The 24070-nt window shown below is 36.4% G+C and overlaps 1 protein-coding gene and 2 pseudogenes across 4 annotated transcripts in view; 1 reads left to right on the plus strand and 2 right to left on the minus strand.

Annotated features, from left to right (window-relative positions):
- The window catches only part of RNF169 (ring finger protein 169), a 109079-nt gene that overhangs the window by 54599 nt on the left and 30410 nt on the right, over positions 1–24070 (minus strand). For both annotated transcript variants that reach the window (XR_014250430.1, XM_082411266.1), the window contains exon 3: positions 120–266. Coding sequence is in view for 1 of the 2 variants with exons in the window: in XM_082411266.1 (XP_082267392.1) it covers positions 120–266 (147 nt within the window). In the remaining variant the exon portion in view is untranslated. The remainder of the gene's footprint in view (positions 1–119; positions 267–24070) is intronic.
- LOC309637159 (glyoxalase domain-containing protein 4 pseudogene) lies at positions 273–15548 on the minus strand (annotated as a pseudogene). Its single transcript has one exon. The product of its transcript is annotated as a glyoxalase domain-containing protein 4 pseudogene (transcript).
- On the plus strand, positions 15170–20765 carry LOC309636432 (small ribosomal subunit protein mS31 pseudogene; annotated as a pseudogene). Its single transcript has 2 exons — positions 15170–15191; positions 15673–20765. The product of its transcript is annotated as a small ribosomal subunit protein mS31 pseudogene (transcript).

Below are 24070 nucleotides of genomic sequence, written 5' to 3' on the forward strand. Positions count from 1 at the left end.
TCTTAAGCTGCACAGTCAATGACTGTTACTGTTCACCAACAAAGGTTTTTCAGATCCACATCACCTGGGCCAACTGCTGATTTTGAGGCAGGTGTCCATCAAAAAGGTGATCTACTTACGCGCTCTAGATTTGTCTTCAGTACTAATGGCTCATCTCTTTTTTTCTGTTCATCCATTTTCCTTTTTCCCATTTCTGTATCCTCTGGTAACAGCCTGTGGATTTGATCTTCAGAGGTTTTCTCCTCTTGTAACTTTTCTTCTCTCAGCTAAAAATACAAATCACACCAAGACAGCAGTTTTAGGCAACTATAGACTTAAAAACATCTTTTACACAGTAGTCTATTAGAACAAACAGGAAAGTTTTGAGACTATTTTCTTATTTGATATAAAGCCCTCTTAATTTTTAAGTCTACTTTTACTTGAATCTTGCCAAACATTCCCTTCATGGCTTAAGATTTAACTGCTCTGCATTCTTGAGCAATATGAAATCACAAAGGCTAAGATAATACACATAATCAAAAAATAAGGTTTATTCACTTAGCCAAAAAAGGCAGAACCTAAAAACTTTCCTTACTCTCATAAACCAGATATAACTGCACTGGACCAGGAGAACAGCAAAGATGTAGGCCACAGAGGGCCAGAGAAGTTGGTCTAGGCAAGACAGGTCTTTGGGCCTACTGGAAACAGAAAAAATGGCTTATCACAGTTCCAACGTCCTACAATTTATGTGGATCTTGTGATCCACAGGATAGGTCAAGATACATGGTGTACAAAGAAAGTTAAGGCAGACTAATATGCTCCTCATTTGGGGGAGGTAGCACAGCATTATGAAAATAAGATGGGTTTTGGAATTTAAAACCTGGGTTCTAGTGGTTCTGTCACTTATTTAGCAGCTATATGATCTTGGGCAAATGAACCACCATATGCTCACCTACAAAATAGGACAATGCTACTTACTTTGCAGATATTGCTGTAAGAAATAAATGAGATCATAATATAAAGTATTTACTGTAGTATCTTGCTATATACTTACAGTATATCAAGAGTTCCCTTTCCTAACCTCCCTTTATTCTCTTTTCATTGCCTGGGATTTTAATAAAATTTAAATGACAATGTATATGAAAACAATTCTAGGCTATCAATATTTTTAATCATATTTATAAAATAAAATTAAAGAACAAATAAATATTTTTCATTGGCTGTCAACTGGGTTAAAAAACAAAAACAACAATAACAATAAACAACAATAAAGATTTAGTCTTATCTTTCCAATTTCTATAGGTATGATTCCAGTAAGCCTGAACTAGTCTTTAACATGCTGAGTCTAATTCAAGAGGTTATGAATATGCAAAGAACACCATAAACAATGTTATATCAGGAGGAGAACACAAGAGGAAGAAAGCTAATCCATAGCTAGGTAGAAAGCAAACCTGAAGTCTATGCTAACTGCCCACATGAAAGATCAATGCCTTTTAATGATCTTAGATCAATGCCTTTTAATGATCTTAGATGACCACAGGCTACAGAGGGGCATTTCACTTTTAGAGGATAGAAAGCGGAGTGGCACACACAAAAAACAGGTTTTAGCATCACGTTATCATTTACTGAACTCTATGTGTCAGATGCAGAGCTAAAGCACTGTTAAATTATCTCATTATCTCTACTTTAAAAATTAAAAAACAAAACTAAGGTTTAAAAAAAACTATGGCAAATTCACAGAGCCATAATAGCCTTGGAGCTGGAATTCAAACCTATGTTTACCTCGGTTGTTCTCAACCAAGGCTGATTTTGCCTCTCAGGATACATCTGGCAATGTCTGGAGACACTTTTGGCTGTCACAACTGAGGGGATAAGGTGTGTGGTGCTACTGGCATCTAGCGGGTAGAGGCCAGGAACTGCTACTAAACATCCGAAATGCATAGGATAGCCCCCAACAATATATACATACACAGACGTTGCTGTTTTTAAAAAACTAAATATTAAATTTCCTGTTTTACGTATTTTAGTGTTATTTTGTTTTGTGCTTAATTGTGTCTACATACTATGTTCTCTGGCTTTTCTAGTGTTTTAGAATGCATCCTTTGCCTCCTAATAATGTTTATGGCTGCTCTCAAAGTTTTTGACAATGAACTTGTGTGTTGTTGGCAAAACAACCTTCTCATTGCCGTGTTGAGTCTCTGCTAACACAGCATCACCTTAAAGCTAAAAATTTACAAAATTGAAAAACCCATATACACATTTAAATCTTCAAATGAATCATGTTGGTGTTTTCTCTATATTGGGTTCTGCAGATGCTTTTTTTTTTTTGTCACTTTTGATGGTTACTTATAAGGACTTGAGAACTTGGTATCTAGGAAAGAGTTTTTATACTCAGCGAAAATGACTGAGAGTGTCAGAAAATAGCATATAAACTTGAATAAGAAGTATCAATAGCTGCTGTTTTATTGAACTCTTCCATGTTTCAGGCATTAAGTTTATAGAGCTTACCTTATCATTATCATTTTATAGACACAAAAATTGACATTCAGTGGTTATTTCCTGAAGTCAGTGTTTGAATATCGAAGAGCTTAGATTTTAAAGCAAACCACTGGCTTCAAATACCACGGTTTCTCAACCTCAGCACTACTGACATTTTGGGCTAGATAATTCTTTGTTATGGGGAGCAGGTCAGAGTCTGAGTAGAAGGCTTATTCATGAATACTTTATTGGGGAGCAGGAGTTAAGGATGGAGTAGTATAACAAGGAGAGACAGCGAGCCAATAAAAGTGGTTGGCTTGACAGTTGGCTACAGAAGACAATATGAGAAACTGTATGCAATGCAGCTCAAGACTATCAATCAGAAGTGAGAAAGGGGGAAGCATATATATATATATGTATATAAATAGACTCCCACATCCTGCTGACCAAAGTTTGCTCCACTGGATGTTAAATACCCCTGACACTGGCTTGTACAACTCAAGTAAGTTCTCATGGTAGGGATTGCAGCAGCAACCACAGAGAAGCCCTAGAGCTAAAAGCAAGAGGCAAGCAGTAGGAGCCAAAACAAAAGAGATCTCAGCTTGTACCAAGTGAAGCCGCCCACCACTGCAAGTGGAATGCTTATTACTGCCCCCATTTTTTTTTTTTAAATTTATTGGCCACACCCAGCAGCTCTCGGGATCTTAGTTCCCTGACCAAGGATGGAACCCATGTCCCCTGCAGTGGAAGCGGGGAGTCCTAACCACTGGACTGCCAGGGAAGTCCCTGCCTCCATTTTTAGATGCTAATTATTAAAGAAAAACTATTGACTTCCGTATGGTAATCTCATTCTCAGCCACACTATCAAGAGTACAATGTAATTTTTTTCCTCAAAATATCTTTACTTTGTCATCATTAATTTTTAAAAATAAACTTTTTTTTTTGGCCAGGCCACGTGGCATGCGGGATCTTTGTTCCCTGACCAGAGATCGAACCCCTGCAGTGGAAGTGCAGAGTCTTAACCACTGGACCGCCAGTGAATTCCCAAAAATAAACTTTTAAAAATCAAAGCATTATACATAATGTACAAATCATAAATGACAAATTATACAAAATAAGCACATCCATGCAACTACCACCCAGATCAAGAAACAATATATTACCAGTACCCCTTGTGCCTATTCCTCACCCCAAAGTAACTATGATCCCAGTTTCCCACACCAAAAAGAATCATTTCACCTATTTCTGAAATTTATATAAGTGGAATCTTATATATGTATTGACTCTGTCTTGCTTCAGTCAACATGCCATTTGTGAGATTCATCCATGTAGTTGCATGTAGTAGGTTGTTCTTTCTCATTGTTTTATAGTATTCCATTGTTTGACTACAAAACAACTTAACAATTCTATTGTTAATGGATATTTGTGTAGTTATTAATTTATAGCTATTTACAAATAAACTGCTATGAATATTCTTGAATATGTATCCTGATACACATACTGTTCTGTGAGGTATATTCTAAAAGAGAAGCTGTTTAGTCATAACGCACGGGTACACTGCCATAGTTTCCCCAAATTGGTTGTACAAATTATACTCCCACCCCAACCTGCAATGTAGCAGAATGACAGTTGCTCTCAACCTTGTTAACACTCAGTATTGTCTATTTTAGCCATTTCAGTTCATATATATTGATACCGTATTATGACTTCAATTTGCATTTCTCTGATGACTACAGATCTAGAGCAGTTTTTCATGTCTTTATTGACTATTTGGAAATTCTCTTTTATGATGTGCCTATTCACATTGTTGCCCTTTCTCCTTTAAAATATTTGGGATTTTCCCTAGTAATTTGTAGGAGTTATTTATATTTTTTGAATATGAGGCAATTTTCAAGAAAAAAAATATACCTACAAGATACATACATACACCCATACACACACACACACACACACACACACACACACTTTTTTTCCCCTCTCACGGTAGCTTGCCTTTTTCACTCTCTTGTTAGTGCCTTTTAAAGACAAGATGCTCCAGGTTTTAATAGTTTAATTTAACATTAGTGTTTTTTATATCCCATTTCAGAAATTCTCTCGTGGTATCTTTAAGGAGCCTATTATTTGACCTTTCACATTTAGATCTACAATCCACTTTGAACTGATTTTTAAAAAATCAACTATGTTAAGGCATAATCTACATATGATAAAATGGTCACATGGAATGCACAGCTCGATGAATTTTGACAAATGTATATATCCATGTAACTGTATCCCTAATCAAGATATAGAACATTTTTTACCACCTAAAAAAGTCCCTTCAAACCCACTAGTGGGAATTCCTTGGCGGTCCAGTGGCTAGGACTCCGTGCTTTCACTGCCGAGGGCCCAGGTTCGATTCCTGGTCAGGAAACTAAGATCCCACAAGCCTTGCAGCACAGACAAAAACAAAAACAAAGACAAACGACAAAAAAAACCCCACTAGTAATCAATCTCCCATGCTACTCAGCCCTAAGCAACCCTTAACCTTATAACTATGACTACAGATTAGTTTTACCTGTTATAAAATCATACAGGGGCTTCCCTGGTGGCGCAGTGGTTGAGAATCTGCCTGCCAATGCAGGGAACACGGGTTCGAGCCCTGGTCTGGGAGGATCCCACATGCCGCGGAGCAACTAGGCCCGTCAGCCACAACTACTGAGCCTGCGCAACTGGAGCCTGTGCTCCGCAACGAGAGGCCGCGATAGTGAGAGGCCCGCACACCGCGATGAAGAGTGGCCCCCACTTGCCACAACTAGAGAAAGCCCTCGCACAGAAATGAAGACCCAACACAGCCAAAAATAAATAAATAAATAAAATTTTAAAAATTTAAAAAATTAAATAAAATAAAATCATACAGCATATATTCCTTTATGTCAGGATTCATTCACAGCATATTTTTGATATTCATCCATATTACTAAGTTTATTATATTATATTCCTTTTATGGATGAGTTATATTCCATTGTATGAATATACCACAATTTGTTTATCCATTCAAGTATTGTACATTTGGGTTGTATTCAGTTTGGGGCTGTTATAAAGCTGTTATGAACATTCATGTCTTTTTGTGAACAGATGTTTTTATTTTGCTTGTCTAAACAGCTACAAGTGGAATTGCTGGGTCAAGTAGTAAGTATATGTTTAAATTTATAAACTGCCAAAATGTTTCCCGTGGAGGTTATACCATTTTACACAGTCAGCCCTCCACATCCGTGGGTTCCACCATCAGTGGATTTAACCAACCACAGATGAAAAATCAAAAATCAATCTGTCTTTGGTGGAACCCATGTACACCAAGCCCACAGATACCAAAGGCCAACTGTACTCTGCGATTTTATATAAGGGACTTGAGCATCCATGGATCTTGGTATCCACGGAGTTTCTGGAACCATTCCCCGACAAATACCGAGGGAGGATTATATTCCCACTAACAATGCATGAGAGTTCCAGCTTATTTACATTCTCATACTCATTTGGACACGTGGAATTCTTAGCCTTTTAATTTTAGTTATTCCAGAGGATGTAGGGGATATCCTATATGTGATTTTAATGAGTATTTCCCTGCTGGTTAATTATGTTGAGCACCTTTTCATATGTTTAGTAGCATGTCTTCTTTTGTGAAGTGTCTATTTTCAATAAAACCTTTTATCCTATTTTTTTAACCTTATTATTAGGTGCATGAGTTTTTTTTTTATAAATTCTGGATAAAAGTCCGCTGTTAGATACACATTTTGAGAATATCTTCTCCCAGTCTTTGCTTTGCCTATTTCTTAAATGAGTGGAGGTTTTTAACTTTAATAAAATTCAATATCATTTTTTTCTTCTGTGATTAGGATTTTTTGGGTTCTTGTCTAGTAAATCTTTGCCTACCCCAAGGTCAATAATTTTTTCTTCTGTTTTCTTCTGCATAGTTTTAGCTTTTACATTTAGTCTATGATGCATTTTGAATTAATGTTTGTATATGGTATAAAGGAGAGATCAAGATTGACTTTTACTTATTCATAGGATATTCAGTTTGTTCCAGCACCATTGTTGAAAAGACTGTTCTTTTGCCACTGAATTACTTTTGTGCCTTTGTGAACATCAACTGACTATATATGAGTGGGTCTATTCCAGGACTATACTCTATTCCATTTATTATATGTCTTTTCCTTATGCCGACACCATAGTGTCTTGATGACTATCATTTTAAAATCTGCAAGTAAAGTCCTCCAATAATAACAGTCATTATTCACAGACAACATGATCCTCCATGTAGAAAATCCACTAGAATCTACAAAAAAGCTACTAAAACTACTAAATGAGTTTAGCACAGTTGTAGGATAAAATATCAAAATATAAAAACCAACAGTATTTTTATATACTCGCAAGAATTATAATACTTACAGTAATATCCAAAAATGTGAAATACTTAAGATAAATCTGACAAAATATCTGGAAAGTGAAAACCACAAAACACTGCCAAGAGAAACTAAAGAAGACCTAAATAAATAGAAGAATACCATGTTGACGGATATGAAGACTCAATTATTGAGATGTCAGTTCTCCCCAGATTGATCTATAGACTCAGTGCAATCCCAATCTTTGTGACTTTGGGCTGGGAAAAGAATTCCTGGATATAACACCAAAAGCAAAATCCACAAAGGAAAAAAAATGTATAAACTGTATTTTTTTTAAATAAATATATTTATTTATTTATTTATTTTTGGCTGCTTTGGTTCTTTGTTGCTGTGCGTGGCTTTCTCTAGTTGCAGCAAGCGGGGGCTACTTTCGTTGTGGTGAGTGGGCTTCTCATTGCAGTGGCTTCTCTTGTTGCAGAGCATGGGCTCTAGGCGCACGGGCTTCAGGAGTTGTGGCACGTGGGCTCTAGAGCGCAGGCTCAGTAGTTGTGGCCCACGGGCTCAACTGCTCTGCGGCATGTGGGATCTTCCCAGACCAGGCCTCGAACCCGTGTCCCCGACATTGACAGGCGAATTCTTAACCACTGCACCACCAGGGAAGCCCTAAACTATTTTTTGAAAGTTAAAAACTTCAAAAGTTAAAGCCATCAAAAGGCTCTAAGAAAATGAAAAGACTGACACACACTGGGAGAAAAATATTTGCAAAGCATATACCTGTTAAGACTTGTATCTGAAGATCTTTCAAAATTCAACAGCAAGAAAATACAAATAAACACATGAAAAGATGCTCAACATCACTGGTCATCAGGGAAATACAAATTAAAACCACAATGAGATACCACTACACACCAATTAGAATTGATAAAATTAAAAAGACTGACCACAGCAAACGTTGACAAAGATTGAGAGAAACCAGAACTTTCATACTCTACTGGTAGGAATTAAAATGGTAAAACCACTTTGGAAAAGTTTGGCAGTTTCTTAAAAAAGGACACACACCTACCATATGATCCAGCCATCTCATGCCTAAGTATTTACCTAAGAGAAAAAAAATGTTATTCTATACAAAGACTTGCATGTGAATGTTCACAGTAGCTTTATTTGTAATAGCCAAGAACTGGAAACAACCCAAATGTCTATTAACAGGCAAATAGATAAACAAATGGTGACATATCTATACAATGAAATAGTACTCTGCAATAAAAAAGAATAAACTATTTATACATGTAACAAGTGAATGAATCTCAAAATAATTATGCTGAGTGAAAAAGCCAAATAGAAAAGCATAAACAACTTATGCCAAAAAGAACAAACAGGTTAATTGGACTTCATCAAAATTTAAAACTTTTGTGCAAAGGACACTATCAAAAAAGTGAAAAGACAACCTATAGAGTGGGAGAAAATATTTGCAAATCATGTATCTGATAAGGATTTAATATTCAGAATACATAAAAAACTCTTACAACTCAACAACCAAAAGACAAACAACCCAATTCAAAACTAAGCAAAAGGGCTTCCCTGGTGGCGCAGTGGTTGAGAATCTGCCTGCCAATGCAGGGGACACGGGTTCGAGCCCTGGTCTGGGAAGATTCCACATGCCGCGGAGCAACTAGGCCCGTGAGCCACAATTACTGAGCCTGCGCGTCTGGAGCCTGTGCTCCGCAACGAGAGGCCGCGATAATGAGAGGCCCGCGCACCGCAATGAAGAGTGGCCCCCACTTGCCGCAACTAGAGAAAGCCCTTGCACAGAAACGAAGACCCAACACAGCCAAAAATAAATAAATAAATAAACCCAAAGTTTAAAAAAAAAAAGAAAAAACTAGGATGTACATTTAAAAAACAAAAACAAAAAAACAAAAAAAACTAAGCAAAAGACTTGAATAGACATTTCTCCAAAGAAGAGATATAAAATGGTCAATAAGCACATGAAAAAAGGCTCAACATCATTATTCATTAGGGAAATGCAAATCAAAACCTAATGAGATACCCACTAGGATGATTATTTTTTTAAAAATCAGAAAGTAACAAGTGCTAACAAGAACATGGAGTAATTGGAGCCCTCATACATTGCTAGTAGGAATGTAAAACGGTGCAGCTGCTGTAGAAAACAGTATGATGATTTCGCAAAAAATTAAACATTCAATTATTCCCATGACCCGGCAATTCCACTCCTAATTATATACCCAAAATAAAACCAGGAGTCAAACAGATACTTGTATTCCAATGTTTATTGCAGCATTATTCACAAGAGCCAAAAAGTGGGAAGGAGATGAAAGGATCAACAAAATGTGATATATGCATACAATGGGATATCCAGCCAAAAAAAGGAATGTAGTACTAAAACATGTTACAATGTGAATGAACCTTGAAAACATTATGCTGAGTGAAATAAGCCAGGTCACAAAAGGACAAATATGATATGATTCCACTTACATATCTAGAATAGGCAAATTTGTAGAAAGAAGGTTAGAGGTTACTAGGACCTGGGGTGATGGTAGAATGGGGAGATATTAATGGGTACACAGTTTCTGTTTGGAGTAATCAAAATATTTTGGAAAAAGAAAGCAGTGATGATTGCACAACACTGTGAATGTACTTAAGGCCGCTGAATTGTACACTTAAAGCGGTTAAAATGGCAAATTTTATGCCATATATATTTTACAGCACAACCTATTATATAAGTATCATGAAGTTCCAGCTAGCTTTTTATCCTTTTAGATACTACAATAAACAATCTGTATGACAGGTTTACTCAAGGCAATATCCTAGTAGGAGGCTTCAACTAGTCTTCTGATTAGAATCAGGTAGTTGAATGTCTAACAGCTAAACACAGGGGCAAACAGAATTCCTAGCCATAGGGCAAGGCGCCATCAAAGGAATAGACGGTTCAGCTCACTAGATTCTTAAATCCTGTTCATGCAAGGGTGGAGATGCCTATAGAATATTTGTAGCTAATCCATATGTCTTGGAATAATATTCATTTCACCACGAAAAATTATTTATCTTCATAATTGTAGAATCTGAGTGATGGGTATACAGGGGTTTTATTGTTCATTTTCTTGTTCTTTTTTAATATTTGTTTAAATATTACACAAATTAAAAATTTAGAAATCATTTATAACATCCATTGTGCAAGTTAAAAAACCTCAGATGCTGGGTGATTATAGAAATAATTGAAGGGCTTATAGGAGCCTATGCAGAGAAAGTTCTGATTATAGTCTCTCAAATGCTAAGTTACTACTCCAGAGTATGTATTCCCTATTAGTACTTCAATGTTAACTAGCCATCCTTAGAGTTTAAAGTAAAACACATATACACCACACTGTTTCAAATGAAATATTTTAAAATACATTTCATAACATCCAGAACATACTTCTTTCTATCATGGATTTTTAACACAAATTGCTTGTGTCCAGTTGCTTGTTTTCAAATTTTCCTTCCCTCAGACACTATGAGCTTCTTTCAACCTGGAACCATGCTATTCATCCTTGATTTCCCCCCTCCCACTTTAGTTCTGGACATAGGGCCTGTATTCAATAAGTTTAATTCCACAAATATTTACAGAGCACTAGAGTCTATGTGTTAGGCATTGCTTTTAGTGCTGAGGATACAGCCCTGATCAAAAATGACAAAGTTGTTTGCATGGTGCTTATATTCTGTAAGAATGTGATTGAAATGAAAGATGTGATTGGACTAATCAATTTTTAAAAGGTCTTCCAACAGATATTCTCTACAATACAAACTATACCTATTTTGGTGACTCTACCAGTCCCCATGCTTTGGGGAGCTTCTCTCAATTCCACAATAAAAGGTAACCAACCCGACAGTGCTATGAACACAGGGCTCGTGGAAAGAGTGCTGCTCAGTGGCATTTTTTTTTTAATTTGGATTTAATTGTTCTCATTAAATCTACATGCTTATCAAAATTCCCTCCATCCCCAACCAAAGATAATGTTCCATATAGCTGTCCCAGGCTGGAGAAGAATTTATGACTTATCTAACACAGTCACACACAGAATGTGGCCTTACAGTGACAGCGCAGATGACAGCAAGAGTTCTCCTCTAAATGGACTGATAATGATAGGATTTTCTCTCTAAAATATATCAGAGCTCTCAAAGGTTAAAATACACAAATTTTCACCACCCCAGCCTCTTTGCCTGTATAGGAAACCATCAAGTTGTGAGAGCATTTATCACACATCAGGCCTCACAGGTGTTCGACAGGAATCACTAATGCTTGTTCCACGTGATGTCTTCAGTTAACCTGAAGCCTTTGGTTTATTTTGTGGAGCAAACCATTCATCTCTTTTTACTTCTGCCATTGCATCAGCCAATAATTTGCTTCCGTCTGGATCCATCTTCGAGAGTTCTCGAAATGCTTCATCCCCCACAAAGCAAATTTCATGTCCATCAGGGTCAGTCAGAATGATCACTTGCACTGTTGCTTTCCCTGGAATGTCCAGACTCATGAGGAGAGTCAGAATCTTTTGGTTCTCCCTTTTTATCAAGTCTTCTAAGTCTGACAACTCTTTCTGGGGGCAAGAAAAGGCAATTCGTCCAAAAGCTGCTGCATGATCAACTGCCCCCTGGATGCCCTGTAGCTCCAGCTTACACTGGTTATCAGCATAGCCCAGCAAAACTCTCTGCTTCTTTTCATCTTTTTCATACATTTTCATTCCCAGCAGATTAGACCAGTAGTTCAAGGACTTCTGAAGATCAGAAACCGCTAGAGTTACTTTTAATACAGGATCTGACTGAGGTGGACTGCGGTTCTGCAAATAGAACTTATATCCTCTGGGGGCTTTGGTTTCAAAAACACCTACTGCAACTTCATTGAGTGGCCACTCCAGCTTCCTGGCTTTGCAGACAGCCTGGCTAGAAGCAAGCGTGATACCCATGAAGTCATTGCCAAGCTACAGTCTTCGATGCCATAACTGTTAAGTCAGTTCTGCAACAAAATGATCATCCTCAGGTCCAAATTTTATCACTGATTTACTCCATTTCCCATCATAAGGCCTTCATCCCCAGGACATCACAATAGAAACACACCATCTGGAAGCGGTTTCCCACTTGGAACACGAAGTGCAGAGCCCTGAGAGTCGCCATGAACACCTACACTACCCACCCCTCACGCGTACAGCGCCGCACTGCCCACAGATGACACCAGCACAGTAATCCCAATGGCACTTTAAAGATTAGAGGCTCATGCATCCATAATTTTCTCATTTTCATATCTAAATTGGTAAAATGGTCCACCATCTTATGATAGTAGACTACAGAAATAATTTGTGAGAGTTGTAGGACCTTCTAGCCTCATGGTGTTTCCTTAATCTTTCCCCTAACACACAACTAACAGATTTTTCCTATAAAATATGATTATATATAAAAACATACAGTAAATTATATGAGTTATACATATATAACTCATTTCTTACATTTTCTAGTTATCTCTGGGCCAAAGGTTCTCAAACTGGGACCCCAGACCCTTAAGAGGATTCACAAAGGTAGCGATGGAAATCTTTAATTTTCAATATATTTTTAACAATCTAACAAATCATATACTTACAGTCCATAAGGTTCTACCCACTAAATACCTCAATAAATAGGTTGAATACATTTTTGTTGCTTATCTAGGGCTTATTCTTTAATAGAAGACATTAACAATATTTTAAATTGTTAAGGGGGTTATGAAAAGAGTATATATTATAAGCTGATAAAGTTGGGGACCACTGCTTCAGAAACACTGCTCCAGACCATGATGAACTTGTTAGATATTCAAACTAATGTCAGAACATTTCAATTTACTTTGGTATCTATAGTGATCAATGCTTTGCATCTTCCATCTGGTTCCTAGGCTCTCATTTGATACTAACAGTTACCACTTATACAGGGTCTAATTGGTGACTATTGCTGATGCTACCCACAAAAAGAAAGTGTTCGGGGTAAGTAAGGACTACTTGATGCTTCCATCTCACAGAATCAAGAAATCATAGCAAATCTTGCATACAAGGCAAAAGCCATGACTTCTACTTGAACAATCACATAAATAGCACCAAAGCAACTATTTGCTCTTATGATTCTTACCTAATTTTAACAAAATCACACTGATGACACTATGCTCTCTTCACTTTAAATTCTTAAACACCTTTCAATTTAAATGTTATGTTTAGAATAAAGTATATGTAAATATTTATGCCAATATAACATTTTACAAATTTTCTCCTTTATGTAATAAAGTGTTTTAAATTACTTCAATATAGGTTTTAAATTATTACATGTGCTCTACAGAAATGCATATAAAATTAATTTTAAGTGTTAAAGTTTATACATAAATGGAACCAGCAGATACTAAGTCATATGTTTAGTTGCCAAGCTAAAAGGCTAAATGAAGGGGCGTGCACTCACAAGAAGTGTAAAGTAAGAGCTCTAAGTCATTGATTATGAAAAGGCAAAGACAGGTCTTCACTGTCCAAAGTTAAAGAAAACTGGGAATCTTTTATGGTTCATACCACTAACTTTCCAGTTTCCAACCATGACTTTTTGACAGTCAGCCACTTCTCGCTCAAATGAACAAATTAAAAAATGTCAGTAATGGATGGGGGTTACTTTGTGCTAGATTTTTTTAAATTCCAAATTTTAAAGAATAATAATAATTCTTATATATGGATTACTATGTGCCAGGCACTATTTCACAATAACCCTATAAGCTAGGTACTATGGGGTCCATTTTACAGACCAGGAAACTAAGAAGTGGAGAGATGAACTAACTTGCCCAAATTCACATGGAGAGTCAGGATTTGAACTTAGACAGATGGCTCTTAAGCACTTTAATAAACTGCCTCTCACAGCTAAGGGCAAAATAGCACATCATTTGTATTGTGATTTACTGAGCACCTGCAATTTTTTTTTAAAGTTTGAGATAAACAAACAAAAAGTTGACTCTCAGATGTAAACAGCAAAAGGAGGTTTTAAACTCTCATCTGAATCCAGAAAAATAAAACCAAGCTTGCAATTTTACTCAAAGCAGATTACCAGTGAATTTTTACACAGATTTGGATAGAGATGGGAAATTTTACAAATTATCTTGTGGAATCGTTTTTAATATCATATTTTTAAAAGTGATTTCTGATTCTTGAATGGTTTGGCTTTAAGTAAAATATTGGCACGCATGTAATATATCACAATGATATTTTCTGTTATTTTATATCGCCATTAAAAATGTTGGCATGGATCGAAATACACTGATATGGAAAGCTTCATATGATATGTTAAATAAAACGGTCAGTAAAAATGGCATGTAAAGTGTGATCCTAAATCTATTTTGTAAAAAGTCTTAAGCTTAAGTTTATGATAAACATTTTTCCTTCTAGTTTTACTGACATACAATTGACATTGTATCTCAATTGACAGCACTGTACAAGTTCAAAGTGTAGCATAATGATTTGACTTACATACATCATGAAATGATGACCACAGTAAGTGTAGAGAACATCCATCATCTCATACAGATACAACATTAAAGAAGAAAAATTTTTTTCCTTGTGATGAGAACTCAGGATTTACTCTTAACTTTCTTCTTTTTTTTAAAAATTAATTAATTTATTTATTTTGGAGGGCACTGGGTCTTCGTTGCTGCATGCGGGCTTTTTCTAGTTGCAGTGAGTAGGGGCTACTCTTTGTTGCGGTGCACAGTCTTCCCATTGTCGTGGCTTCTCCTGTGTGGAGCACGGGCTCTAGGCACGTGGTCTTCAGTAGTTGTGGCTCGTGGGCTCTAGAGCACAGGCTCAGTAGTTGTGGCACATGGACTTAGTTGCTCCGCGGCATGTGTGATCTTCCTGGACCAGGGCTCAAACCCGTGTCCCCTGCATTAGCAGGCAGATTCTTAATCACTGCGTGACCAGGGAAGTCCCTCTCTTAACTTTCATATACAGCAGTGTTAATTATATTTATCATGTTGTACCTTATCTCCTTGGTACTTATTTATCTTATAACTTGGAACTTTATACCTTTTGACTGTCATCATCCAATTCCCTTTCCCACCACCTCCTGCCTCTGGTAACCACAAATTTGATCTCTTTTTCTGTAAGTTTGCTTGTTTGTTCTTGAAGTACAACTGACCTACAACACTATGTTAGGTCCTGTTACACAACATAGTGATTCAATACTTCTGTACTCAAAAGGATCACCATGATAAATCTAGTTATGATCTGTCACAATACAATGATATTACATAGTAATTGACTATATTTCCCCACACTGTACATTTCATACTCATGACTCATTTGTTCTGCAACTGTAAGTCTGTACCTCTTAAGCTCCCTCACCTATTTCTTTCCTCCCCTCTCCCCTCTGGCAACCACCTGTTTGTTCTCTGTATCTATAACTGTTTCTGTTTTGTTATGTCTGTTCATTTGTTTTGTTTTTTAGATTCCACATATGAGTGAAATCATACAGTATTGGTGTCTCTCTGTCTGACTTATTCACTAAGTGTAATAGGGGTGGGGCATGTTTGGCAGAGGATGTACTACCCCCATTGTATTCCCACTTCAGCTTGTTTCTTCACAATGTTTCCAAGTGTTTGGGGGACCCTACCCCTTTGCCCCCTTTCCCACCTCCCTTTGTGCTCTGGAGGCCCAGAGGAATTGGTAGCTGCGATTTGTGTTATTTCCTTCTCTGAATATAACAGTCAGAACAAAAAAAATAATATCCAAAGATATTTTGGTACTAACAGCATGATCTACAGCAAGAAAGATAAGATTTGGCTCCAATCCATGAGATTCCAAGGAGAGAGACAGCCAAGACAGTGTAAAGAAGAATAAGAAAAAAGACTTGATAAATATTATCAAGGGCATGAAAAGTTGAAAGCACAGTAAATGTACAAACAACAAAGCCGCCCAACAGAAGACAACTTAAAAGTGTGGAGGCTACAACTAGCAGACTTCAAAAAGCTCCAGAAGATGCCCCCAAAAGAGAAGTGAGTCCCTGAGTCCTGAGTTGGTGGTGGCTGCATCTGCTGTTGCAGACTCTCCCTTTTGACAAGCAGACGACCAAGTCAGAGCTGCTCCAGCAGCACAAGGAAGACTCAAGGGCACAGAAAGAGGGCGAAAGACCTAAAATTAGTTTCAGTAACATCATATCAGCTACGAAAGTTGCCAGATCTGCCTGCCCCAGCTAGAGTTAGTACAAGACTAGTGAATCAGATGCAGTTTGATGAAGGAGCTGATGATGATGTTGGTCAGGAACTTCAACCTGATCTTAAGACCACTGAGCTTAGAACAAGTTTTAGGAAAAATATATTCAAAGGCAAGAGGCTTAATATTTTTGGGCTTAAGGCAGTTACTAAAGAGGCACCTGACACACAGAGACAGCACCTTCACTTTGGATTGTGGAATTTGCGAAGCAGTTGGCGCAGTCAATGAACAGTCCTTTCAGAACGATTCCGAAGAGATGAGCCAATGGACAGAAGAGGAGAACCTGTGGGAGTCCCAATTAACAATGAAGCAGGTTTTGATGATAAGGGTTCAGAATTTCGTGAACATATATTTCTGGATAAATACCTGGAGGATTTTCCAAAACAAGGATCAACTCGCCACTTCATGGAGCTGGTGACCTGGCCTTTCCAAAAACCCATATCTGAGTGTTAAGCAGAAGGTCGAACACGTAGAGTGGTTTAGAAATTATTTTAACGAAAAACAGGACATTCTAAAAGAGAGTGGCATACAGTTCAACTGGAAATTTTTATTTCAAGCTATTGGAGATTGGTATTATAACCAAATAAAATAATTTGACTAGAAAAAAATATGATAAACATTTAAATATGGTTATTAGGTGGCAGAATTACTGGTAATTTTCCCTTTCTCCTTTAAATCTTATAATTTTTTTTCTTTTTACAATTCACAGAATTTTATAATTCTGCTTACTTTTATAAATAAGAAAAAATAAAGCTGTTTAAATTTACTATAAGCTTCACTAATCAGATACTTGAACAAAATGTTTTATTTTGTACTAGGGACAGAAAAGTTGTGACTGTTTCTAGAAAATTCTCTCATTTGGCTTTCAAGTAGCACTGAAATGATTTTATTTAAACTAGTCTCTAAACCATATAAAATATTATACTAATGTAGTAACCTTATAACTATTGATCGTCTCCTCTCATAAATGAAAGAGACAAGGAAAAACAGGGCATTACAGATATAACATGAATAACCTGCAATTCTAATTAAATTTGATCATGCTTTGAATTTCCCAAATGTGTTGTTTTCTTTGAAAAGCATATAACTTGATAAAGTTGTTTCTCCTTGTCTGGGTAGTTGTAAATAGCAAAAAACAACCACGTTAACATTTTCAGATTTTGAACATCCTATAAACTAAACAGTTGTTCCCTCGCGCAGTCAAAATTAAAACATTCTTTTGAAAGTTTTTCCTTCTTAGTACCATACAGCTTACCTGCTCTTAAAGATGTACTATGAGATTCTGTATTTATTTCTTATTCTAGAAAGAAGCACATCAGCACATACCCAAGTATGCATTTCCTCAAAGATTACATATTAACATTTCAGAGGAAGAAGAATAGAAAATAATGTAGTAAAAAGAACGCTAGAAATCTTAAAATACATCTAGTTCTATCATGAACCAGCTGTATATCCTTACACAAGTCATTTCTCTTAAAAGAAGGGGCTTTGAAACTGGATGATCAACAATTCAATCCGTATGTAATAAATATATAAGTGCAAGATATTATATTAGAAGTGGTGGAGAGTTAAAGAGACTAAACAAACAGATCCATCTTGAAAGATTTTACAATCTAATAGGAGAAAAATTTTTTAAATAAGCAAACAACCTGCTGCTTCCATGGTACAACAGAACATATTTTAATAAATACAAGCTTCTTTTAAAATAAGTAAATTAAAAAAATAAGGGAAAGGCCAGCTCAATATTCAGCTCATGATGCACTGTACAGCCAAACAGATTTAAGTGAAATGTTCGAGCTTTAATAAAGTACATTATATTTTACAGTTTATGGCAGAAAAATAATAAAAGGAACTTTAAAGATATATTATTTCAAAGATAATTAGGCCCTAAAAGTTTACTTACCTTTAAAAAAACTCCTTCAGAAAAGTTAATGTCTGCCTTATAGAGTCATTACTCACTTCAGTAACCCATTGACCGTATCTGATTACTCTGTGCTCTGGCTAAGGACTAGAACTGCATGCTTACTACTTGAATAATTCAGCCAGCAATGGGGAGAAAATACTCCTCAAAAACGAACCAGTGGTGAGGGAGAAAAAAGAAAATGGATAGGTCAGGAAACCAATTCAGAGAAAGCCTAAACCACTCATGTGATCCGCAGAATTATCAAAAGTAGTTCATCTTTCCCACTACAGAAACAAGGGAGATAAGCAGTCTAGAAGCAAAGGCTGTTTTTTTTTCCCCTAACTTTAACCTTTCAGAGTCTAATGATTCAAAGAAGACAAACAAGGGCATGCTGGATTATATGTTTCCAAAGTCTAATATAAAGCAACTATTATTTAACCATGTGGTCAAAGTTAAGCACCTAACGAACTGTATAAGCAGAAGGAATAATGGTGTAAATAATAAGCTTAATGCAACCAATATATAGAATTTATAGGGATGAATCAATTATTTCAAAACACAAAATGACTAACAGTCAATCTTATATAGATTAGAACCATAAAGAGATCAATATTGAAATAATTTCTCCATAAAACTTATTTTTTCATTTCAACATATATTTACTGCAGACAAGAATATAACAAGATGGGTGGTTGGGATTGACATGTATACACTGATGTGTATAAAACTGATGACTAATAAGGACCTGCTGTATAAAAAAATAAATAAAGTTAAATTTTAAAAAAGAGAATATAATAAGAATATAAATATTCAAGAATGAATACAACAAAATTCTTTCCCCAATCAATGTAACAAGATGGAGGACTGAGCACATGCTAATTTTCTCCTTCTACTTAAAACACCATAAAATGTCAGAAAACTTCTTTTTAATAGAATACATCTATAAAAGCACAGAAAAAATAGCATGCCATTAGCAATCAAGATCACAAATATCCACAAGATGGAACTAGTTTTCACACCTAAAGGTTATAAGAAAGCAGTTCACAGAAAACCTGTAAATGGCCAGTAAGCACAAGACGCTCCTTCTCTCTAGTAACCAGGGCAATGTAACTTAAAACAATGAGATATTTTATTCAGCAGATAGCAAAATATTAAAAATAATGATAAAGGCTTAGCAAGGATTTAAAGAAAAGGGACTCTCTTTTACTGTTGGTAAGAGAGTTAAGTTGAAAAAAGTCTTTTGAATATCCACCAAAATACAAAGTGTATATACAATCTGACCTGCACTTTCACTTCTAGGAATCTAACTTAAAGGCAGTATTTGCTCAGATATGTTCACGTATGTTTAGTGCAACATCTCTTCAAAACTGGGGGAAATGGAAAACAATTTAAATGATCGATGGTTAAATGAATTATGCCTCACCCACACTATGAAATACCATTCAGTATGAAAAAAGTACCTATATGAAAGCACCTGCTGCCCCTCCACAAAAAAAGCACATATTGTTAGAGGAAAAAAAAAAAAAAACTGGCTACAGAATAGATCATATTATTCCTCAAAATTCCTAGCTTCTTGGAAGTATTTACCATCAGACTGTAATACCCACAACCCCTCTTTGAGGTAGTCACGGGTCAACTCCCCTTATTCACAGAAAACCTTAGCACTTAAGTTTCTGCCCAGCTACTCCAGTGATATTCCTGAAGATTTCAATATCAGTATATTCTCTCAGTTTCTTCACTTCCTTCTAGATAAATCTTTTCTTCCATCCTACTTCAGTTACCTCCTCCCATAATCATACCCTAAACTCTGTCATGTTCAATAACTAAACCACCTCCCAGTCTCACACTTAACCCTCTCACATTTAGACCACGACTTCTAGGTTTCCAACTTCACTTATATGCTAGTCACCCTACTTTTATAATTCTTTAGCACCATCAAAACTTCCAGTCCACTGACTCTACCACTCTCATTGTCCATCATGTCCTCAATTCCTTCCTCAAACAACCTCCTTAAAATAACCATGGTCCAAAACTACAACAACTTCCTTGTATACACCTTCAAGTCCACTGCATCATTCCCTCTGTCATACTTTTGGTAAAATCCTAACCCTTGTTAAACCCAACCCATTGCTTACTCCAAAATTATTCTAATTGGTCTTATTTCCATTCTTGTCCCATGAGGCAGAGACAGCTAGCTGCCTACCCAGTATTCATTCTTTCATTTCTTACTAAAACAACCCTAGGGATTTCCCTGGTGGTGCAGCGGTTAAGAATCTGCCTACCAATGCAGGGGACACAGGTTTGATCGCTGGTCCAGGAAGATTCCACATGCCACGGAGCAACTAAGCCCGTACACCACAGCTACTGAGCCTGCGCTCTAGGGCCCGCGAGCCACAACTGCTGAGCCTGCATGCCACAACTGCTGAAGCCCACGTGCCTAGAGCCCATGCTCCACAAGAGAAGCCACCGCAATGAAAAGTTTGTGCACCGCAACGAAGAGTAGCCCACATGTGCCGCAACTAGAGAAAGCCCACGCAGCAACAAAGACCCAACGCAGCCAAAAATAACAATAAATAAACAAATTTATAAAAATAAATAAATAAAAGAACCCTAATTTTACTTAGGAAGTTAATGTACCCAGCTAAAACACTATGCTTCCCAGCTTTCCTGGCAGCTAGAGGGAGTCTGTGACACTAAACTACAAAATACAGGTGAAGTCACTGGGTGCGGCTTTGGAGAAGGCTCTTTAAAAGACCCAATTCAGCTGACATATGCCCTTCCGCCTTACCTTCTGTCTAGATGGGATTCTACAGAAGGATCAACGATGGTTGATCCACATCACAAGGAGACAGGCACACTTGAAGATGTCTAAACAGAAAAACAAAAGGAGCCTGAACCCCTGCTGTCCTAGAGCTGCCATAATCAGCCCTGGACAGCTTACCTCCAGCTTTTTGTTACTGGAGAAAAGTAAAACTCCTAATTTATTTGAGTCACTATTTTGGGGTCTCTACTATTCACAGTAAATCCAATTCCTAATTCTTAGACCCATTACAGTTTATTCCCCACACAACAACCAGAGACCTTTTAAAAGTATAATTCAGATCATATTACTGGCTTCCTTTAATGTTTATAAAACATTAAATTTCTACATGTAGAATGATTATCTCCCAAGGTATCCTTCTCTCTCCCAAGGTAAGGACCCTAAAATAAATTTAGGGTCCTTACCAAGCAACTAGGCCTTCTTTGATCTGGCCCTCTATCTCTCCCAACTCACATCTTACCAAATCCCCATACCACCCTTCCACCCTTCCACAACTTGTACACTCAGTTAGAGCCACAGTGTTCCTTAAACAAGCCAAACTTGTTTCCGTCGCAGGGCCTTTGCATTTGCTGTTCTCTTTGCTGGGAATGCTCTTTCCTCATTAAGTTTACTTGGCTTGCTCCCTCATCTCTTTCAGGTAGCAACTCAAATGTTGCCTTCTCTGAGACTTTCCCTGATCACTGTATCGAAAACAGTCTTTTTGTGTCTCAAGTTTCCCTTCCACTCCCCTCTAACTCTCCTTACCCTGCTTTATTAATATATATTAAATTTTTTTTGCTTATTTACTATACATCTTCCCCACTGGAATGAAATCTCCCTGAGGTCAAGAACCTTGGGTGTCTTCTTCAGCATCATATTCCTAGTACCTGGCACACAGTAAGGACATAATAAATATATGATGAATAAATGAATATACATCATGATCTTATTTATACTAAAAAAGACTAAAACATATGTGTGTGTGTGTGTGTGTGTAAATATATAAAGGATCTAGGATATACACTAAACTGTTGACACTAGTTATCTCTGGGGAAGAAAGTAGAAAATAAGAAAAAGGAGAACTTTCACATTTTGCTCTGCATATTTCTGCATAAAAAAGACAAAATTAACTACAACACATGGCAGGAAGAAAATATTAAACATATTTAGAAATATAAACCTATTTATAGAATCATAAAATTTAGAAACATAGTAACCTCAGTAAGCATAACACTACACCATGGGTAGAGGGATCTATGATTAATAAGCAAACATCTTTTAAAAGAACTAGAATTAGGGTAATAAAATTTCCTGTTAACTTTTTATAGCCCTTATAAAGGTTTTTACTGTCATTTAAACAAAATAATAAAGTATACTAAATAAAAAGTGTATTACACATCAAATTAGTAATGATGAGTTGTATAGAATTAATTTCCATCGCTTGCTCAGTAGAAATTTTTAAACATCACCCTCCCCCAGGGATTCATCTAGATAATTATATATTTGTTTTGTTTCAGAAAATATGCATTCTAAGAGACATCTTTTTTATCAAGTTCTCCATCCAAATGTCTAGTGCCTTAATTTTTTTTACTTTATTGAGGCCTATTTTTACATATTATATAATTCATCCATTTCAAGTATATAATTCGATGATTTTTAGTACATTTACCAGGTTGTGGAACACACCATAAATCAGTTTTAGAAATCTTCATCGTTGTAATAAAATCACTCATGACCATTTACTGTTAATCCCCATTCTCACCCCTTCTCAATCAACCATTAATCTACTGTCTGTCTCTATACTTCTGTCTATTCCTAGACATTTTCTATAAATGTAAACATATAATATGTGGTCTCTTTTATCTGGTTTCTTTCACTGAGCATCTTTTTGAGGCTCATCCATCTGGTAGCATGTATCAGTGGTTCATTCCTTCTTATTCCTGAATAGTATTCCATTATATGGGTATGCCGTATTAGTGCCTTTTGATTTTATGACTTGGGATTTCCATTTTCCAGGTTATACAATGAGTGTAGGATAACCTGGGTACTTGGAGTATGGGTGGGGGGAAACCTATTTAACGTTTATTTAACACAAATGACACAGGTGAGTGTTTTTCAAACCCAATCCAGTTTATGCAGAATGAGATTGTCCTAGCTTCGCTCAACAGCATTATGCTATCAGTCGCTTTTAAAGCCATTTTCCTGTCCTTCCTTCTTAACAGGAATGAAAGAACAGTTCCCCAAGGTATCCTTCTCTCTCCCAAGGCTTATAAAAAATCTCTACACTCACTAGGCCTTCTGCTTTACCTCCTTTTTCTACCTCCAAGTCCCTGTTTTCTCATTATCTTCAAGCTGACAGCTTCAAAATTTCCATATTCTCCAAGTTTCTGAAAAGTTATATTAAAACTAAATATCTGCATATTCTGGAATTTTATTTAAGAGAAATTTGTGGTTCTTTTGATGTAGCCCCTGAGAATAATTTGTTTCTATGTGGAAAAAAGCTTTGTAACTGATTTAAAACGAAAAACAAAAAAACTCACAACACCGATACAAAAGGAGCATGAGGACCCAAGTCAACATTTGACACTCTCATTTAAAAGAAAAGATCAGAAATATACAGTAATTAAGCACAGCTTTTTATCTTTTCTTTTTAACATGACCTTATTAAATACTGATTTTTTTTCATTCAGTCTAAAATGCCACCATAATGTTATTGTCTTGCCTCTGTTTCATGATGATGTCTGATTCAGATTAAGTGGATTATTTGCCTTTATAAAACATTAAATTTCTACATGTAGAATGATTATCTAATCATTTATGAACTTGGGTAAGGGATGGTGGTTCAGGGAGAGGGCTGGGGAAGGATGATTCAAATCTTATAACATACTTCTTATTACCAGTCTTTCTGAAGTCTTAATTTTCCAAGTGATTCCCAGACTATTAGCTTGAGAACATCAAAAATAAGATGATGTGGACACAGCTAAAAGCTTTCCCAATGGTAAACGTTCTCTAACTAGAAAATTATTCCACTACCCTTACCAGTCTAAGTTACAGTTCTTCTGGAGTACTTAAGAGAGTGAAAGCAGTAAAAGATAATACCAGCTACATGTAATTAGAAGAACCTTGCAAGATCAAGAAAAATAAGACAAACTATTATTATTAAAGCTTAAATAAATGTTAGCTTTTATCTAACACTTAAATGCCAAGAACACCTCTCTTGGTGGCGTTATTGCAGCAGGTGTGTGATAGGCCGTGTGAGCTACATTTTCATCTTTGAAAG

This window comes from Balaenoptera physalus, assembly GCF_965194825.1.
Source record: "Balaenoptera physalus genome assembly, chromosome: 10".
Classification (NCBI taxonomy): Eukaryota; Metazoa; Chordata; class Mammalia; order Artiodactyla; family Balaenopteridae; genus Balaenoptera; species Balaenoptera physalus.